General features: G+C 33.3%; 2 protein-coding genes across 5 annotated transcripts; both read left to right on the top strand.

Annotated features, from left to right (window-relative positions):
* The first annotated feature begins 303 nt into the window (after nt 1-303).
* Nucleotides 304-13,165, top strand: LOC7467401 (protein NRT1/ PTR FAMILY 5.10). Of its 3 annotated transcripts, XM_024591105.2 has the most exons (5): nt 305-673; nt 766-983; nt 3,766-4,310; nt 4,522-5,233; nt 12,961-13,165. In XM_024591105.2, exons 1-5 carry the CDS (start codon nt 505-507, stop codon nt 13,063-13,065), a joined length of 1,749 nt encoding a protein of 582 aa, XP_024446873.2. In that variant the 5' UTR covers nt 305-504; the 3' UTR covers nt 13,066-13,165. The 3 variants fall into 3 exon arrangements, with proteins under 3 accessions (XP_024446874.2, XP_024446873.2, XP_024446877.2); XM_024591106.2 differs by lacking the exon at nt 12,961-13,165 and having other exon boundaries at nt 304-673; nt 747-983; nt 3,902-4,310; nt 4,522-5,478; XM_024591109.2 differs by lacking the exons at nt 305-673; nt 766-983; nt 3,766-4,310; nt 4,522-5,233 and adding exons at nt 9,598-9,775; nt 9,868-10,085; nt 11,583-12,124 and having other exon boundaries at nt 12,249-13,165.
* A 2,291-nt stretch (nt 13,166-15,456) lies between these two features.
* Nucleotides 15,457-19,904, top strand: LOC112325216 (protein NRT1/ PTR FAMILY 5.10-like). Of its 2 annotated transcripts, none has more exons than XM_024591107.2 (4): nt 15,457-15,757; nt 15,836-16,053; nt 16,178-16,704; nt 18,965-19,904. In XM_024591107.2, exons 1-4 carry the CDS (start codon nt 15,622-15,624, stop codon nt 19,779-19,781), a joined length of 1,698 nt encoding a protein of 565 aa, XP_024446875.2. In that variant the 5' UTR covers nt 15,457-15,621; the 3' UTR covers nt 19,782-19,904. The 2 variants fall into 2 exon arrangements, with proteins under 2 accessions (XP_024446875.2, XP_024446876.2); XM_024591108.2 differs by having other exon boundaries at nt 15,465-15,757; nt 15,831-16,053.
* Nucleotides 19,905-21,028: the final 1,124 nt, after the last annotated feature.

Below are 21,028 nucleotides of genomic sequence, written 5' to 3'. Positions count from 1 at the left end.
TCTGAAGTTTTTTTTGGTCTATGTAATGACAAATTCAACAATACGAGGAAACAACTCTAAGAAAAAACAGGGAGAGTGGTTGAGAAGCATATAAAAGTTATAAAAATATAATAATGATTATTTTTTAAAATATATATTTTTTATTTTTATAGTTTTAATAATCAGCAACAACGAATACTAAATTGTTGTTGCGGCTAAACCGGCCCAAATCACGATTCTAAACGGGCCTGAAGGACAAACAGGGGTCACGTTCTATGTTGAATTGGTAGTGTATATCTTCTCTTAACATATGAAAAGAGACAAGTCCGGAAAATGAAGAGAAAACAAGAGGACTTGTGAACAAGAACGCAGATATAAATAACAGAGTTCAGGCAGGAACAGGTTTGAACTTATGGAAATTAAGGTACATGAGGTAGCAAAAGGGAGTCAGTCTTCATGTTCGTATTAGGTGGATAGTTATCATTTGGCTTAGAGAAGCAGCTGCTAGCTAATTACTAGCTACCCATGACAATATCTCATCTTTCAAATATTTCATCTGGCACCGAAAGAAGCAGTGCTGCTACTCCTCTAATTGAAGCGGGAGATGACAGTGTTAATGGCTCCGTTGACTACAAAGGCAACCCAGTTCACCGATCCACCTCAGGTGGCTGGAGATCAGCCTCTTTCATCACAGGTACGTCCGTGTATCAAGAATTTCATCATATGAGCTGAAGCTTCTGATGAAACTTGGTATTTGAATTTTGCAGTTCTTGTGTGTGTGTGTAGCTGTGGAAGTTGCAGAGAGGTTTGCATATTTTGGGATATCTTCGAACCTTATAACGTACTTGACGGGTCCTCTTGGTCAGTCCACGGCCAGTGCCGCCGCCAATGTGAATACGTGGTCTGGCACGGCCACGTTGCTGCCTCTTTTAGGAGCCTTTGTTGCCGACTCTTTTCTTGGCCGTTACCGGACTATTATTGCCGCTTCTCTCATCTACATCTTGGTTAGCCTCCTCCCTCTCATCTCTCCTATTTTTTCACCACCAATGCTTTTTTTATTATTTATTTTTTAAAATTATTTACTTGCTCTCGTGATGAAATCTGATTCACATATATTTCATCGAACAGTATAAACACGAAAATTTTATTCGATTGATCAACTTACTGTACACCTCTACCTTAACACACTTGTTAAGAAGACACAATTTTATGGAGTCGTGCGTTCGATTTGCTTGGTCTGGGATAATCAGGTGGCGTGTGGAACTGCATTCTAAATATTACTTTATAAAAATTTAATTATTTTAAATTAATTTTTTAATAATTTTAGATATTTTAATATATTTATATTAAAAATAATTTTTTAAATAATATATTAAAAAATAACAACTACAATACTCATAAATATCTATATCTCCACGTACCCCCTACCCATTCAAGATAAACAAAAGAAAAAAAAGGCCGTGGAGAATTACTATGCTTACATGATGGTAGCAGACATTATTAAAAGCATGTGATATGTCACCTACCTCGGGACCACATCCATTATCGTGTCTCTCATGGTAATATTTTAAGTCCTTTGTTTATGTATATTTGATCATTTTTAATATTCATTATCAAATAAATAATTTGATTGAATATCTCGGAGAGTTGTTAACTTAGAAGCGTGTATTATGGTTTAAGTGGTCAAATCTGGTTATTTGCTGTCTAACTTGATCTGCAGTAGTGTTTTTTTTCACATGGTGTAGCGCTGTAGATAAATAATAATTGGATTGCTGCTGGTGATTGATTGTTTGTGTTTTTTCTTTTCTTTCTCTTTTCTAACAACTAAAGTGCATAATTGTCCTTTTTATTTATTGTTTGTTAAATCATACATGTTTACTATACCCAAGGCACTTGGGTCTGACATGGTTGCAAAACTCAAGCACCTTTAGTCTAGCATGATTGCCAAACCAACACACCTTGGTCTGGCATGGTTTGCCAGACCCAAACGCTTTGGTCTAGCAACCACGTCAGACCAGCTCGTCTGGGTAAAAAAATTTAAAATTTTTCAAAAGCATGATTGAATTGTAAAAACAAACACTGTCTCATTCAAGCAGGATTTTTTATTTATATGCAGTAGAATTTAATTGCAAATTTTTTTTTGTTTATGAAACTTATTTTATAAATTTGTTATATTTGAAGAGGAAAGAATAAAAAAAAAAATACTAAGTTCTAAGTGATTTATTTCAAGTTTTCAAAAATGAACTTTTTTTTTTATATGCATTATGGATGCAAATATTAATTTTATGTTTCCATCCAAATGTTGAACATTTTTTTAAAGGGTTCATGCTTTTTTAAATTTGAGATGTTGTTGCATAATCTAATTGTCAAAGTTTGTTACAAGTAGAGTTTATTCTATATTATAACTATTCATATATACAAAAATTTAAAATATATGATTATAAGAGAAAACTTTTGAATTGATACATTATGTTATAGGAAAAGAAAATATTGTATATGTAAAAGACTTATTGTTCCTTTGATTATTTTAATTTTTGCAATTTTGTAGATAATTTCTTCACTAAAATTAGAGATTAATAAAAAAAAAATTGAGTGAATTTTAGGGATGCATGTAGTTAAATCCCAAAATAGAAGAAAGAAATACAAAAAAGATAAAAATACAAAATAAATATATTTTTAAAACAATTATAAATAAATTTCTTTAATTTTTTTTTTAAATACAGGCAAGACTACAGAACCAAAACCAATAAATCTAACGTGGCTGTCGGACCTAAAATACAAGTTTCACACACAAAATCAGAAACATTGTAGTTTAAAAATAATTTTGGAAATAAATGTTTTTATTGACAACCCGAATCCGTAGAAGACAAACACTTGTTGAAGTAGATGTCATCGATGTAATATAGCCCCTCTCTCTTAGCACCACACCCACCAATCTTTTTGCTGCTGATATCCTGAAAAAGACAAGAACATGAATACTATAAAACTTAATTCCTTTGCCGATGCATTGAAAGAAGATTATTGAATAGAAAAGGAACTAATAATGTTTGGTCTGGTGATAAAGTAGCAGTTAAAGCAATAGTTCCAGATCTAGCGACTAGCATAGAAACACTGTTGACATTGTTAACATGAGAACAAAGAGGTGGTTTTGGAAATGAGTTTGTATAAAGAATATCACTTCTGACATGGCAGTATATATCATCCAATCTTGACAGAATGTATACACACATTTTCTTTATCAATCTCCTTCTTTCGTGTTGTACGATCATTTTCTTCATCAATCTTGACAAGAATATAGATCCATATTGTGTTGCTGAATTTTTTGACTCAATCATATTGATAAAAGATAGTCAAATCAGAGAAATACAGTAGTAATGCGACAACAAATGGCATGAAGATTATAGTTCTACAAACAAGCAACAGTGCAATGCAACGAAACAATAGTGAGGATAACAGAAAATTCAGCTAGAACAGCAGCGAAAACAATAGCAATATCATAGCAAAATAAAAGTAAAAATTGTAACAAAACAGCGGCAATAAAAGGCTGAAACAACAACAACAGTAAAAGAGTGTTTATGTAATTCAAGTTAGCAAAAGTCTTGTAAGGATAAAATCCAGCAACAATCTGGACGATAGGAGCAGCAACAAGACAAAGATAACAGGTTCTTTACTGCTCTGATACCGTGTTAAAACTGATGCATTCTTACTTAAGATTTCATTGTAATGTCGTATCATCAGTAATGTTCCAATACTAATGATCTTCCACTTGCGTTGCATGATTCACAGGGACTAGGCTTGTTGACATTAGCAGCCACGCTAACATCTGACAGTGTTCATGACTTTCAAAACATCAAAGATGCCATGTTAAGTACTCCTTCTCAGTTTCAAGTAACATTGTTCTTCTTCTCTATATATCTAGTAGCATTTGGTCAAGGTGGGCACAAGCCCTGTGCTCTGGCATTTGGAGCTGATCAATTTGATGGACAGAATCCAAAGGAGAGTAAAGCTAAAAGCTCATTTTTCAATTGGTGGTACTTTTACTCATCAGTTGGTGTTAACTTAACTCTCGTCGTGATGGTCTACATCCAAGATAACCTCAGTTGGGCCCTTGGATTTGGAATCCCTTGTATCGTGATGACGACGACCCTGCTTATTCTCTTGCTTGGAAGCAGAACTTACAGGTATAGTGTCAATGGGAATGAGAAAAATCCATTTATGAGAATTGGTCGGGTGATTCATAGAGCAATTAGAAACCGACACACAACTCCTCCTTCAGCTATGCCTGGTGAAGAGGATGCTTGCCAGTGGCATCAAAGTCACGAGCAATTCAAGTAAGAAAAATAATCTTGTTCGTTTTTTAAGAATTGAAATGAAGTGGAGGTGACATAACTTCAGCAAAAAGGAAGCTTTTACATTAAGATGAGGAGGATTTATTACTGATTTTGTGGTTCATAGAAAATTTATTAAATGAAACAACTCTTCAATACTTCTCTTGATTAAACTCTCTTTTAAGTTCTAACACAGCAGCTTCTGTTGTGGAAGGTTCCTCAACAAAGCGTTGCTTGCACCAGATGGTTCATTGGTAGATCAAAATGTGTGCAGTGTCAGTGATGTAGAAGACACAAAAGCGTTGTTGAAACTTGTCCCAATATGGATCACAAGTTTGGCTTATGCAACTGTGTTTGCACAGACCACAACTTTCTTCACAAAGCAAGGAGCTACGCTGGACAGAACAATTGTCTCAGGCTTCAAAATTCCAGCTGCTTCACTTCAAATCTTCATTGGGTTTGCCATCATTCTGTTTATCCCAGTATACGACCGCATTGTTGTCCCTATATCACGAGGTCTAACCCGGAAACCTTCTGGCATTACAATGCTTCAAAGAATTGGAACAGGAATGGTTTTCTCAGCAATTTCCATGGTAACTGCAGCTCTTGTTGAAATGAAAAGACTTGAAACTGCCAAAGAGCATGGGCTGGTTGATCTTCCAAATGTGACAGTTCCGATGAGTATTTGGTGGTTGGTTCCTCAGTATATCCTATGCGGTATTGCTGATGTGCTCACCATTGTTGGACTTCAAGAGTTTTGCTATGATCAGGTCCCAAAGGAACTAAGGAGTCTGGGTATCTCACTCTACCTCAGTATCCTAGGAGTAGGAAACTTTTTAAGTAGCTTTCTTGTCTCTGTCATTGATGAAGCAACAAGTGGAGATGGTCAAGAGAGCTGGTTCGCCAACAATCTCAACAGGGCACACCTTGATTATTTCTACTGGCTGCTTGCTGGTCTTAGTGCAGTGGGGTTCATAGCCTACTTGTATTTTGCAAGATCATACATTTATAGCAGGGGAAACACAATTTAGATTTATTCTTTTACCGTTATTGCCAAACAGTTTCAAGAAGTGCTTTTTATGTACAATTATATTATTTCCTTCTTGCTATTTATAGTTAATTAAATTTTCCCCTCTTAATGTATAAAATCTCTTTCCCATAATTTTTCTAATTTTTTCATTCTTTAATTTATTTCTCTTTTTCTCATTTGCATGTTTTTCCCTATTATTTTTTTAGTTCCTTCTTCTCTCTTTCTTCCCAATTCACTCCAAATAAATTATTTAAAGGAATAAAACTAAAATGGAATATTATTTAAAGGAATAAAACTCTGAATATAATCTCAATTATTTTATTATAATTGATTTTAAGCAACTAAAAGAAAAGAGTTGTATAGAAAAGTCCAGTAGCTCGACTGATCAGACCAACAAAAAGAAAGTCGGGCGGCACAATGAAACCATAATACTATTGAGCATAATTGGAAAATGTAGAATTTAATTAGTCAGATTTTAAATTTGTTTTTCAATTTGAATCCTTTTAGAGTCATTGGAGGTTTACATAGTTATTAACTTTGGAACCCGTAAAATTAGTGGAGGTGGACAACCATATTAAAAAAAAAAAAATTAAATTCGAAGGCCAGAAGAAAATATTTATGATTTTGAGGGAGGAAATGGAGAGTATGGTTTTAACAAAATGAAACCTAATTATCATAGTTTTGAAACCCGACCCGGTCATCGACCCGATCAAGTGATCGGGTCACGGGTCATATGGGTTGACTCGGGTTAACCCGAGTCAACCAAAAAAAAAAGGGTTCCTAGTTAGCCAACCATTTAAACAAAGGTTCAAGAACCTACAGATATGCTCAGAGAAGATTACAGAAAATTAATGAGCTGCTCATACCTTTCCATTCACAAAAAACAACTCAGTTCCAACAAATCAATTGTTTCAACAAAATTTGAGCATTTATATATAGTTATGGATACATTTGTGCATGAGTGCACACATGAACACACACTTTGGTGCGCATTCACATCATACCTCAACTAAACAAGGAAGAACTGCATGAACACCACTGTATATTCAGTGGAAAATTCAAAAGTCCAAGCATCATATAATCAATTGATAATTTCTAACCTTTGAAGCCAGCTGTCATGACAGTACCCAGAACACCACCATCATTAACTTGGTGTGATCCAAGTCCATCACCCTCTACTGCCAAACAGCGAAGAACAATCTCGATGCAATAATTGTCCCTAGGTGAAATGGTAACATTCACCTGCAATAACAACTCAGGTCATGAGCAAAGGACAGAAAATTAACTGAAAAAAAGATGACACAAAAAAGTGTGGAGTACATTATTTCCCCCACAATCTGTAAAAGGTAGAGCCCCAGGTGTTGCTGTTTTCCCCAATTCTGAGTGAAAAATAGTACTATTTCCCCTATATGGCTAAAGTTGCTGTTTTCTCAGTGCGCGGAGCCCCATGTGTTAGTTGGGTCAATAGTACTAATCCCTCTTTTTGTGCTCCTAGGGCGGGAAGAAGAAAAGAAAACGTGAAGCAATTTGCACTTGTCTCAATCAAGATGAGCTGCAAGACTTCCTTCATTTTCTAATCATTCGATCTTTGCATCTCGGGTGCCAACGAATGCCTTTGCTTTCGCTTGATTTGAATCATCTCTGTCGAGCCTCTCTGAACTAAGAGGCGAAGCGGCTCGATGTCAGGAGAGGGATAGAAGGCTAGAGGCCACAAAAAACAGAGAGTGAAAGATGGAGATTCAAACCTTTTTCACAGAGAAACAACATCGATTAATAGTCAGACATCCCTCTCTGCTCCTCAGCTAGGTTTCAAAGAATTAATTAGGTTACTGATTTTGATTCATTCTTCTTCACTCTTCAGTCTTCAGCGTTTTGGATTTTAGAAAGCAAAAAACAACGTCGTTTAATGACAGTCAAAACAAAAAAAAAATTGACCGGGTCTCACCCGGGTTTGACCGGGTGGACCGGGTCTCGGGTCGGCCCGCCGGGTCGACCGGGTTTTCCCGGGTTTTCCCGGGCCAATTCCCGAGCGGGTTTTTGCCTCCACCCGGACCGGTCCCAGGCCCGGGTCGGCCGGGTCCCGGGTCGACCCGCCGGGCCGGTCCGGGTTTTAAAACACTGCTAATTATCCTTTTCTCCATGAAATGAAAAGGGAAGAAGAAAAGGTCACTGTAATGCGCACTTATGCAAGTAGTAAAACGCCATTGACAGAGACTTGAGAACCCAAAGGAAATCTAAACGAAGAAAACGACGTGCGTGAGCTGACTGAAAAGCATACGAATATAGAATGACGGCAAACACAAGCAAATGAAAGTGTCAAAACTCTATATGGATGGTAAAAGGGGAATACAAGTCCTGCTTGCTGCATCGAGAGTGTGGATACAGACCACAAAAGGCCACCGAAACTCCGTTCAGATGGCACCACAGGCCGGCCGTTTTGTACATCCAAATCCAGTGGATGGAAATCCGCTGGTTTTTCATCGTGGGTAACTTTACAATATTGACTGACATATAATATGATTCTGATGTTTACTGTGTGATTGATTTCATCAGTCAATTAAAGCAGCTGACTTCAGACAATCTATGGGTGCCTTTTGAGTTGGTTTTTTCTTTTCTTTTTTCTTTTCAGTAAAAAAGGTTGTTTGCAATTGAGTTTCAGATAATTTTTTACAAGAAAATTGATTTTTTTTAATTTTTTTATTGTTTTATTTTGATGAGTTAGTTTTAAAAATAAATTTTTTTATTATATTTTTAAATAAAAAATATTTTAAAAAACAATCATTACTATAATTTTTAGTATTGCAAATTTCTTATTTATAATATATTTTTATCTTAAGCTCTTTTTGAAAAAAAATAAAAATTAATTTAACTAGTTAGAAGTTGAGTTTATTTTCTAGAAATGATCAATAAAAATTTTATAAATCTTAAAATTATTAAAAATTATATAATTATTAACTTTAGTATTTACCAAATAAATTAAGAAACAGATAAACTGATTTAGACATGGCATTAATTAAAAAAAAAGTTGAATATAGGTGTGTCCTTTTGTCGTAAAGAGGGCTGATAATTAATTATTTGAGGGTTGACTTCAAGTAAGTGAGGCTTGTGGGGGGAGGGTAAGTTTGTTGTACGAGTTTGACATTGAATTCCGACAAGTTTGAAAAGAAATGAGATGTAAAATATGATTACTAGAAGTCAAATTCAATAAAAAAAAAAAGTATTCATATTTAATTTTAACCCATGTTAACCCAATTCAATTTTTTTACTACATGACAATCAAAATTTCTTGATTTAATTTTAACCCAATTCAATTTTTTTACCCATAATTTTGATAACCATCACATAATAAAGAAAGAAAAATGTTTATTAAATTGATGTGCCAACATATAAATTATAAAATGCGAGTCTCATAAGCCTTAATTAATTAGCCCTCATGAAGAAGGAAAAAGCAGGGAGGATAGTAATAAGGAAGCACTATATGCATATTAGTATTTTAAGAAATTCGTTTTGGTAGTGGGAAAAACAGGAGGAAAAGAAAAAAGAATTTTTATTTTTTAAAATAGCAGTTTTTTATAAACAAATTTGACAAAAATAGCATAAATTCAAATTTTTTTTGAAATAGTATGGTGTAATGGGTTATGATATTGAAAATAACACAACCTAGTAGATTTTTTGTTCCTAATAATGCAAATTTTTTTTAATAACACAAGTTTATCTAGTTTTTTGATTGATTTGATTCACTTGTAAGTTTTTTTCCAAAAAAAGATTGTACTATTAAAATCAATGCAATTTAATAGATTGTGTTTACAACTACTCTACCTTTTAAATTTATGTTTTATTTGGGAGTGTGGTTACAGATGTTTTTTAAAGTGTTTTTCACTTGGAAATATATTAAAATAATATTTTTTATTTTTAAAAAAATTATTTTTGATATTAGTGCATCAAAATGATTTGATAATACTAATAAATATTAATTTAAAATAAAAAAAATTAAATATTTTTAAAATACAAAAATAATCAGAAAGTTAGTTATTTATCGAAACAAATATGTATGTTTTCAGATATTTTAGAGATGCTATTTAAAAAAAATACACCAAATTTATTGTGAAGTACAATGATAGGTCCCAATTTGCAATTATGGAAACTTAGAAAATGGCAGCTTATGGAGACTAAGAAACAAATGGCAGCAAAATTGGGTCAACTGGAAGATTTTTTATCAGGTAAATAGTTATCATTTGGCTTGCTTATAAGCAGCTAGCTGACAATTTACTATACCTTATCTATCAAATATTTACTCGGACACAGAGAGGAATAGCATGCACTCCTACCCGTCTAATGGAAGCAGCAGAAGGCACTGTTAATGGCTCCGTCGACTACAAAGGCAACCCAGTTCACCGATCCGCCTCAGGTGGCTGGAGATCAGCCTCTTTCATCATAGGTACGTCCGTGTATCAAGAATTTCATCATATGAGCTGAAGCTTCTGATGAAACATGGTGATTGAATCTTGCAGTTCTTGTGTGTGTGTGTAGCTGTGGAAGTTGCAGAGAGGTTTGCATATTATGGGATATCTTCGAACCTTATAACGTACTTGACGGGTCCTCTTGGTCAGTCCACGGCCAGTGCCGCCGTCAATGTGAATACTTGGTCTGGCACGGCCACGTTGCTGCCTCTTTTAGGAGCCTTTGTTGCCGACTCTTTTCTTGGCCGTTACCGGACTATTATTGCCGCTTCTCTCATCTACATCTTGGTCAGCCTCCTCACTCTCATCTCTCCTATTTTTTTTACCGTAGGTTACTTTTCTTAATCCCAGAAGACAGTATTAGGACATGATTGGTCATGTTTACGGCGAGTTCGAATCAACCGATATAATTTTATTCATATCAAATAACGAGCGGTTAATTTATTTTCATTTATGGAGGTTTGAACGAGAGGTTAGTTGCTTTGACGATGGTAATTTTAGATTAAATTTTGATATATGAAGAATTTTGAGACATTTATTTGCGGATACAGAATTCTTAATCATTCTTTGGCTGTACAAATGTATACATAGCAGGGAAATTATGCAGCAAGAAAAGATAATCTTGCACATAATTTCTCTCATAAATCTTGTTAAGATTATATACTAATAATAAAAACACAATCATATCTAAATTAAATAACAAATAAACTATGTTAGGCAATAATATAATAATAAATGATAGAATATCTGCAATATCTTCAACAATATCTGCAGTATAACTGCATTATCTTGATCAATAATATATTTAAAATTGTATTTAATTAGTATTTCATAATAGAAAATATATATTTTAAAAAATAAAAATGTGTTTGCTTAATTAAAAAGATAGAGAGATAATTACATAAAATAAATTAAGTTTATGTTATTTTAAAATAAAAATATAAAAAAATATATTCTTTCTATATTATTAGTTTCGTATTTTCTGTTACAAACAACTATAATAATTGATACATGGTAAATTTTGGTGTTGTTTGGAATTGTTTTTTAAATGATATTTTAAAAAAATAATTTTTTTTATTTAAAATCGTTAATGTACTGATTTTAAAAATAATTTTTTAAAAAATTAATTGTTTTTTATTTTAATATATTTTTAAATAAAAAATATTTTAAGAAATAATTATTTCATACTCTTAAACACCAATCACGCTAGAGTTGAACTCGTTAGTCGCGTTTAATATAATCGAGGTGATAATAGGCCAGTGGATTTTCCATGCGTATCATTCGTGTCTTCTGTCCATAAAGAGGTAAATGACATGATGGGCGTCCACTTCTCTTATTCTCTCTCTCTTTTTTTCCGGCCGAGTAGACAGCGGAGTGACATGTTGTCACGGATGAGAATTTCATTCGATACGATCCGTAGGGTTTGAGATATCTCATTCCAATTAGATTTTATTTTTATTTGATTTAATAAATAAATTAGATGAAATTTAGGTCTTGTATCATTTGGATCTGATTCACGGGCACTTGGATCATCATTTAATCGGACTCAATATTTCTACTATTTTTTTAAATAAAATATATATAGTTATTATGAAGCTTATAAACCAAAAAGGAGCTAAAATTATACTTAAAAGTTAAGATAAAATAAAGAATACAAAATGTAAAATATTCTATTTAAAAAATAAATCGAATAAATTCAAGGAGATGTTCATTTTATGCATGGTCGTCTTATAACTGTTAAGTTCCTATACTAATCATAATCCACCTGAATTGGGTGATTCACAGGGACTAGGCTTGTTGACACTTGCAGCCAAGCTAACATCTGTTAACCTTCATGACTGTCGAAGCACCAAGGATGCTACGTTATGTGCTCCTCCTCGGTTTCAAGTAATACTGTTCTTCTTCTCTGTATATCTAGTAGCAGTTGGTCAAGGCGGGCACAAGCCATGCGTTCAGGCATTTGGAGGTGATCAGTTTGATGGGCAAGATCCGAAGGAGAGCAAAGCCAAGAGCTCATTTTTCAATTGGTGGTATTTCGCCATATCAGTTGGCATCACCGTAACACTCATCGTGCTGGTCTACATCCAAGATAACCTCAGCTGGGCCCTGGGATTTGGAATCCCTTGTATTGTGTTGGTAGCTGCCCTGCTTGTTTTCTTGCTTGGAAGCAGAACTTACAGGTATAGTGCCAAAGAGAACGGGAAAAATCCATTCATGAGAATTGGCCGAGTGATTGTTAGAGCGATTAGGAACCGGCACAACACTCCTTCGGCTATGCCTAGTGAAGAGGATGCTTGCCTGTGGGATCGATGTTCGGAACAATTCAAGTAAGAGGAATAAGTTTTTCTTTAATGACTAGAAAATGTATTGATCACTAGAACAAGCATTCAGCACCTCTCCATTTAAAGGCTGTTATGAATTCTAACACAGCTAGCTTCTCCTATTTTAAAGGTTCCTCAACAAAGCGTTGCTTGCACCAGATGGTTCATTGGAAGATCAAAATGTGTGCAGTGTCAATGATGTAGAAGACACAAAAGCGTTGCTGAAACTTGTCCCAATATGGATCACAAGTTTGGCTTATGCAATTGCGTTTGCACAGACCTCAACTTTCTTCACAAAGCAAGGGGCTACGCTGGACAGAAAAATTGCCTCAGGCTTCAAAGTTCCAGCTGCTTCTCTTCAAACCTTCATTGGGTTTGCCATCATGATCTTTATTCCAGTGTACGACCGCATTGTTGTCCCTATATCACGAGGTCTAACCCGGAAACCTTCTGGCATCACAATGCTTCAAAGAATTGGAACAGGAATGGTTTTCTCTGCGATTTCCATGGTAACTGCAGCTCTTGTTGAAATGAAAAGACTTGAAACCGCCAAAGATCATGGGCTGGTGGACCTTCCAAAAGTGACAGTCCCAATGAGTATTTGGTGGTTGGTTCCTCAGTATATCCTATGCGGTGTTGCTGATGTGCTCACCATTGTTGGACTTCAAGAATTTTGCTATGATCAGGTCCCAAAGGAACTAAGGAGTCTGGGTATCGCACTCTACCTCAGTATCTTTGGAATAGGAAGCTTTTTAAGCACCTTTCTTATCTCTACCATCAATAAAGCAACAAGTGGAGATGGTCAAGAGAGCTGGTTCGCCAACAATCTCAACAGGGCGCACCTTGATTATTTCTATTGGCTGCTTGCTGGTCTTAGTGCTTTGGGATTCTCTGCCTACTTGTACTTTGCTAGATCATACGTTTATAACAGGGAAAGAGCAATTTAGATTTATTCTCTCGCCGTTACTGCCAATCGGTAAACAAAAAGAGATTTCGAAAAGATCATTATTATTTAAAGGGAAAAGAAAGAATTGAAGATTCATCTGAGCTATGTGGATTTGTTTTTTTTACTGTATTTAGTATTGTGATAGCTATAGTTTGAAAAAAATTATTTTAGTTGAGGTTGGTTTGAAAAAATAGATGTTTGGTTAAAACTGTGGTTGAAATCGAGGTTAAACAAAAAGTAGTTTAATGTGTTAGGTTAAGAATACTTTTGAAATTGAGGTTATAAAATAATTTAAAAATATATATATTAATATTGATAGTTTTTAATTTAAATATTATAGATTTAACTATTGCTATTACATCATGAAATAAATAATATTTTATATAAAATATTTTTTATTGTTCCATTAAAATATCTACAATTCCATCACGTATGAAATACATCCGACAAGGACTACAATTTTTTTGGTTTCTTAAGCGCGCAATAACATCAGGTAAAATATAATCAGGAACAAAATTGGGATTGCGATTAAATTCTGCAAATGTTACGTTATCAAGCGATCTCTGTCTAATTTATGTAGTGTCATTGAATAATGTTAAACACTAGTTTTTCAAATAAAACACAATTAAAAAATAAAAAAATAACTTTTATTTTACTGGGTCGGACCTAGTTCAATGCATTTTAAGCTTTGAACCGGAACTGGTCTGGTCGGAACCGGTCCGACTGGAACAGTATAGCTGGCTAATTAAGCTGCACTGTTCATGCACTGCTCATACTATTTCTTAATATTATTTCTAAGGTTTAGAAAATTTAACTCTTATTCATGGAAAATCTCTTTTTTTTTTTCCCTTGAAACGACGCCGTTTTGTTTCCTGAAATTCTAATATTTAGCAATTTGACCCTTATTCATGAAAAATCCCTTTTTTTTATTATTCTTTTCCTGTGTGAATTACAATTATACTCCTCTATATTTTAGTGCCATTTACAGAATATTTTTTTGGTTTCTAATTATTCAATTCAATTCTTGATTGACTCTTAAATTTTTAATTTTTTTAAAATTATTCCTGAAAAAATCAATTAAACTCTCTATAGTTGAATTTCTTGCCATTTTGCTTCAAATCAACTTGTAAACTTTGGTATTTCTTTAATTAAATCCTTGATTTCATTAATTAAGTTAATTTCAAGTTTCATTAAATCCCAAAACTTGTCAATTCTTCAATTAAGCTCCCGATTCATTAATTAAACTAATTCAAAGTTTAATTAAGCTCCCAAACTTATTAATTGTCTCAATTTCTACCAAAATTGATTTTCAAATTTATAATTCGATCCTTAATAATCCTCAAATTTATACTGTCTTGACCTAAATTTCAATTCATTCTTCATTCATTTCAGTTTTTTTATTTCCTTTATTTTTTCATTTTTCATGATTTTTTTATTTTAAAAAATAAAAAATTAGGTTTAATAAAATAAAATAATATTATTTCATTCACCAATTAGATTTTCATTAATTTCATAAAGTAGTTGGAAACAAAACCTAAAACTTAACTTGTGAGGAGGAGACAATTAGCTAGCAATCAAACAAATCAAACAAGTATATAGTAATCTGAAATCAAATCAATTTATATAAACTATAAGGTTTAATTGAATAATCGATCATAAAACCAAAAGATCAATTAAGTTTTGAACAACTGCAGTGAAATCAAACGGTAAACCTTTGAGTTTACATTAATTAAGAAATAAATAATATTTATACAAGTAATAAATGATATTGATTTAAGAAATCATAATTGTTCATCAAGTTAATTAACCACAACGGCTACCCATGCTTCATTTTGATCATGCCACTCGCCTTCATGTGTTAATGAACTAAATGTTAGCTTCTAATTGAACAATTATTAATCACGTATCCTATGTTTATTTTAAATGTCAACAATGTATCTCATATTAATTTATTTGATATCATATATTTTGGCACGTCCTCTTCCTTTTCAAATATATAATAATTTAATTTCCTATATTATAATAGGAAATAATTGCACAAACAAAGTTTACTCTACGTTTATGTAAATAGCCAATTAATTCAAGTCACAACACAACATATATATACACCTCTTTTAGTGGTTTTGAATATTATATTATATAGGGGTGATCATTTTTTATTCGGTTCGGTTTTAATAAAAAAAAAACAACCAAACTAAAATTTATTTTTGAAAAAAAAACCGAAACCGGTTCAAACCGACCAGTTTCGATTTGACTCGGTTTTTTCAGTTTTTTACTTTGAAATCCTGTCCTATACAAGAGGTGGTCCACACAAAAATTTAATTTTGAAATCCTGTCCTGAATTATATGAAAGGAGACCCTTTTATAAAGTAGTTTTAGGAGCTTTTTGAAAAGTTGATGTAATTGTCTGCCATGAAATCCCACCACTAAAAATTTGATGTCTTCTTCAGCAAGTGGGGAAAAAAACAAGTCCCGCAAGTTAAATCTAGTATAAACGGGTAACAATAACTGGGCGTGACTGCTGCTATCACAGAACAGAACAAGCAACACGGAGGACATGTCCACCTCCAATCATGCTCCAGAACTCCGAACTTCACTTTTATACGACATCGTTGATGGCTCTGTTGACCATAAGGGCCGACCCGTTTATAGATCCAATTCTGGTGGATGGAGATCCGCAGGTTTCATCATAGGTAACTAATCGACGAGTTAGAATTTCTCATTTTTTAATTTATTTTCTTATGTTTTTCTTTCTTTTTATGGAAGTGAAGGAGTGGAAGTTGCAGAGAGATTCGCGTATTACGGGATATCTTCCAACTTGATAACGTATTTGACCGGTCCGTTGGGTCAGTCGACGGCTACTGCGGCAGAGAACGTGAATTTGTGGGCGGGGACTGCGACGTTGCTGCCGATATTAGGTGCTTTTGTTGCTGATTCTTTTCTTGGCAGATACACAACTATCATCGTTGCTTCGCTTATCTATATCTTGGTAAAAAAAAAAAAAAAAACAAGAATCCCTCTGTTACTGTGTTAGTTTAACTGCAGTAAATTTCAGGTTTTATAGGTTTCTTACAAATGCTTAAGCTCGGTTTTGGTTTGTCCATTGTTATCAGGGACTTGGCTTGTTGACTCTATCGGCTCTACTTTCGACTCACACCGCTACTGATTTGCCATGTTCTCCTCCTCCATTTCAACTGATTTTGTTCTTCTTTGCTCTGTATTTAGTAGCGATTGGTGAAAGTGGGCACAAGCCTTGTGCTCAGGCGTTTGGAGCTGATCAGTTTGATGGGCACGACCCTCAGGAATCCAAAGCGAAGAGCTCCTTCTTCAATTGGTGGTATTGTTGTAAGAGTGGCGGAACAATGGTAACATTACTGATTTTAAACTACATACAAGACAATCTTAACTGGGGTCTTGGATTTGGGATCCCTTGTGCTGCGATGCTTATTTCACTTGTCATCTTCTTACTTGGCAGCAAGATGTATCGATATAGTGTAAAAGTGGACAAGAAAAGTGCATTTCTGAGGATTGGTTCGGTTTTTGTGTCTTCGATTAGGAATTGGAGAACTACCCCTTCTGCCATAGCACTTGAAGAAGAAGCTCGTGGAACCCGACCTCACCCAAGTTCTGAGCAGTACATGTAAGATACAATTTATCTGCCCCTTTGAACAATTTCAAAAATAAATACAAATGCATAAAAATGGGATAGAGAATTTTAAATACCTTAATGCGATAGTTAATGAATTCAATTGAAACTCAGACAAATGGCTCTCAACTAGACAAATTGAAACGGCCGAGGCATGAAGCCTATGAACACGTTGTTAGAAATTTATTTTAACATGCTAAATTTAAATTAAAACCGGAGTAGTTAAAATTTTATTGGAAATTATTCTCTAATAAAAATATTTCAATGAGTTTTAAATCAACAAGTTTATAAAATTTATATCATTATATATTTTTATATAAATAATATATTATAGATAGCAAAGATTATAAAATCAAGCGAGGATCTTGTTAGCAATGATTATGAAGTATGCATACTAGAATCTTGTTTGATTCAAGTGCAATTTTTTTTTTTTTTTTTTGTCTATATGCTTAGGGTTTTTCTATTAACTCTAATAGAAGTTTATATATATTTACATTGTTTTATAAAATTGTATATAATCTAAACTAAACAATTATAACCTCTAAAATCACCAACACAATTACCTTCATTTTAAAGCATCCAACCTAAAAGCTAAACTAGTCAATTGAGAGGTCCTTGAGATATAACTAAATGATAGATCTCAATAAGCTTTGGGTCGGACTGAAATTTTCTTGAATATAAAAAAAAATTATTCAAGTGATGAAAAAAATTTCAGCATTGTTATTAAACTTAGACTAGTGGCTCAAACTTGAAAACTCTTGACTAGACTCTTTGCTAAGTCCGGGTTTTAAATTAAGGCTTGTGAAAATTATCTTAATGTGACCTTATTAACTTGGCGAGTCCAAGGAAAAAAAACAATAAAAGGAAAAAATAAAAATAATGGACGAAAGAAATAGTAAAGACTAGCACGTGAGTCTTAAGGCAACCTACATAGCCAGTGAAAAACAATTTGGATTTTAAAAGATTAAATGATATCTTTTTTAAAAAAAACTAGATTAACTTGTAAAACCTATAACTTGGGTTATAGATTTAAATTGGTTTAATAATATTTTTTTTTAATTATATGATAAAAAAAAACCAATTCAAAATCAATTAAATATTAAGGAATGAAATTGAAAATAAAATAGAAAAAATCATCAACACCTAATATTGAAGGTTATAAAAGAAGGGTTTTAGTGGTCCACTACGTTAGACTTAAAATCCCATGTGTGTGGGTCTGGGTCAGGCCTGCATGCCCAGGTCATATTTATTTATATATTTTATTTTAACAGATGATATGTTGTTCTACTATTTTTTTTTCAAAAAAAAAACAGGCAACACATCGCTAACTAACTAAAATTCTTTAACACCAAGTATAACCATTTTAATTAATGAAATTGTGACCATCAACAATTTTCTTGATTTTTTTTTTGTTTTTATATCATTTTCTCTTTCCTCTCTCAAAGGATTGGAAATGAATAAAATAAAGTTTTAGATAAAAATAAAAATTGTTATAAATTTGGATTAAGCCATATATATTTTCTTCATGTTTTACTTTTCAATCCTCTATCTTTTAATTTTGTATTTTTTTCATAATTTAAAACCTGATTTCATCAAATTAGGCCAGAAAATGATTAAATTAAAAGAAAAAATAGTTAGAAAACAGAAAAAACAAAAAAAGTTAAGATGCTTCGATTTTCATTTAGCATAACTAAAAGATTTGGAAAATAATGTTTTCCAAATTTACCCATTATGTGTTTGGCCATATATATATATATATATATATATATATATATATATATATATATATATATATATATATATATATATATATAAAACATCTTAGATGCATCAAATTTATGTTTCTACAGTCATTCAACGAAGGTTGTTTGCTATTCTTGCCAGTTGTTTGGAGATATAAATTACAAGGCTATGTGAGAGTATGGTCTTCAAGCATTTCATTTGTTGTTTGCATGGGGTTGGTAACAACTGCTATTCGATACGGCTTCAAGATGCTTTATTGATTTCAAAAGGTTGTTGATTCCTAGCTGCATAATTTAGAGAAAAGAAAACTTGAATGTTGTAGTGGGGGTACTCCTTACTTTCCCATGTAAAATGAATTGTGATCATACTCTAGGGTGTTCTACTGATTCGACATCATCTGGTTTCCCTAGCGTGGGAACTTGGAGCGATGAAATTTACATAGAACACTTTGAATTACTTTGCTCTACCAGAACTCCTCTAAGATAGCAATTTGAATCTTGTAATGTAACAGGTTCCTCAACAAAGCCCTGCTTGCACCAAACGGCTCAAAGGAAGATGGGAAGGTATGCAGCATCAGTGATGTTGAAGAAGCTAAGGCATTACTTAGGCTTGTTCCAATATGGACTTCATGCTTAGTATTTGCTGTAGTGTTTGCGCAGAGATCAACTCTCTTTACTAAGCAAGCAGTTACGATGGATAGATCGATTTCACACGGTATCGATTTTCCAGCGGCTTCACTTCAATTCTTTATGAACCTATCCATTGTACTCTTCATTCCAATATATGACCGTGTCTTTGTTCCCTTAGCAAGAGCTTTAACCAGAAAATCCTCTGGCATTACAATGCTTCAGAGAATTGGAACTGGTATTTTTTTATCTGTCATGACTATGGTCATTGCTGCTCTCGTTGAGATGAAGAGGCTCAAAACTGCCCAAGAACATGGACTGGTTGATCTGCCAGATGTGACGATTCCAATGAGTGTTTGGTGGCTAATCCCTCAATATGTCTTGCTTGGCATTGCTGAATCGTTTACCATGGTGGGCTTGCAAGAATTTTTCTATGATCAGGTCCCCAGTGATCTGAGGAGCGTTGGTATTTCACTCAACCTTAGTATCTTTGGTACTGGAAACTTTCTAAGCAGCTTTCTTGTATCTGTCATTGAGAAAACAACTGGTGGGAATGGCCGATACAGCTGGTTTGATAATAATCTGAATCGGGCTCATCTTGATTACTTCTATTGGCTACTAGCTGGGATGAGCGTGGTGCAAATGGCTTTCTACGTTTATTCTGCAAAATCTTACATTTATAATAGGAGAGGTGCCGTGTAAATAGAATGTCTTCTTATTGTTACTGCAATGGATGAAACCAGAACACTACCTGCAACAGGGGAGCAGCCTAAGATGTAAATTTCCTTCTTCGTTTTACAATTCAAAATGAAATATTTATGTGAATGGATGAACTACTGCGTCGTTGTTGGTGGTTCTATATGTTCTTCATATGTCTAAGCTATGTATTCTGTAATTGATTGCTGCAATAATTCAATACAGCTCGGCCTAATTAATCAGGTCTATGTTAAAGATTCTTGCCTGGAGGAGCTTCATCAATCTTTTGATGCTAAAGGCTATCGTATCAAACTATCCCAGACATCAGCAAACTCAGGGGAGGCGTTTGCTTCTTCCGTCAGATTGTTGAACTGTCTTCGGGCCAAGTTGTGGTCTGGACTTTTTATCATTAATGGGGTTCTCACAGAGGGCTTTAGTTAGTCCTTCTTGTGTAATTTGCGATCTGTCTTCTGGCCCATTTATGTAATCAAGAGAGAGGAGGGAAAATATTTTAAACGATATTTCTTTTCTCCGGAAATGGTCGAGTTCAAGGGCATTTTGAAAAACCCAGAAACCAAACATCTAAGTTATCTTGATCGGTCTATAAGTTATCTAGTCTATTCATAAATAAATAAATAAAAACCTTTCAACTCAACTTCTTACCTAGCACGGTTTAAAATTAAACTGGGTTGGAATTACCCTAACATTACCTAGTTGACTTAGCCTATCTAAAAACATCTTAAATAATCGGTAAAATATATTTAAGAATGAAGTTGAGAAAAAAAAATGATGAAATTAACAAAAAAAAAAAAATTAACTTTGGATTCAACTTCTTTTCTAATTTCAGTTTAAAATTATATCATGTAAGAGTTATTTTATTATGATTCATGTATAAAGATAGATAGAATGACTATTAAAAAAGTTTGAAGAAGAAATTAAAAAAAAATTGAAAAAAAAAAGGGAATTCAGAAAAAAAAAAAACAATATATTTATAAGCAAATCGTACCAAAATTTAGATAAACATATATACACACACACTAGATAATTGGACTGCAATGAGTTGTATAAAAACATTTTAAATGTGGAAAAAAGAAACAAATATGTAGGCATAGTTAATATGTTTTTTAATTGAAAGCTCAAAATTGAATGTATATATTTAATAAAATAGTTTGAGAATCATAAGTGCTCATAAATACTAAAATAGATAGATAATCCTTCATTATTTTTATTTAATTATATTGTAATTTTTTTTC

The sequence above is a fragment of the Populus trichocarpa genome, chromosome 19 (assembly GCF_000002775.5).
Source record: "Populus trichocarpa isolate Nisqually-1 chromosome 19, P.trichocarpa_v4.1, whole genome shotgun sequence".
NCBI classification, from domain to species: Eukaryota; Viridiplantae; Streptophyta; class Magnoliopsida; order Malpighiales; family Salicaceae; genus Populus; species Populus trichocarpa.
The sequence above is the reverse complement of the archived record's forward strand: the minus strand, read 5'-3'. Positions and strand labels throughout refer to the sequence as shown.

Coding starts and splice junctions, on each gene's coding strand:
- LOC7467401 (XM_024591105.2), top strand. CDS start 505: ATGACAATATCTCATCTTTCAAATATTTCATCTGGCACCGAAAGAAGC. Junction 4,311..4,521: donor CAAAGTCACGAGCAATTCAA/GTAAGAAAAATA, acceptor CTGTTGTGGAAG/GTTCCTCAACAAAGCGTTGC. Junction 5,234..12,960: donor ACAATCTCAACAGGGCACAC/CTTGATTATTTC, acceptor AACAGGGCGCAC/CTTGATTATTTCTATTGGCT.
- LOC112325216 (XM_024591107.2), top strand. CDS start 15,622: ATGTCCACCTCCAATCATGCTCCAGAACTCCGAACTTCACTTTTATAC. Junction 15,758..15,835: donor ATCCGCAGGTTTCATCATAG/GTAACTAATCGA, acceptor ATGGAAGTGAAG/GAGTGGAAGTTGCAGAGAGA. Junction 16,705..18,964: donor CCAAGTTCTGAGCAGTACAT/GTAAGATACAAT, acceptor GTAATGTAACAG/GTTCCTCAACAAAGCCCTGC.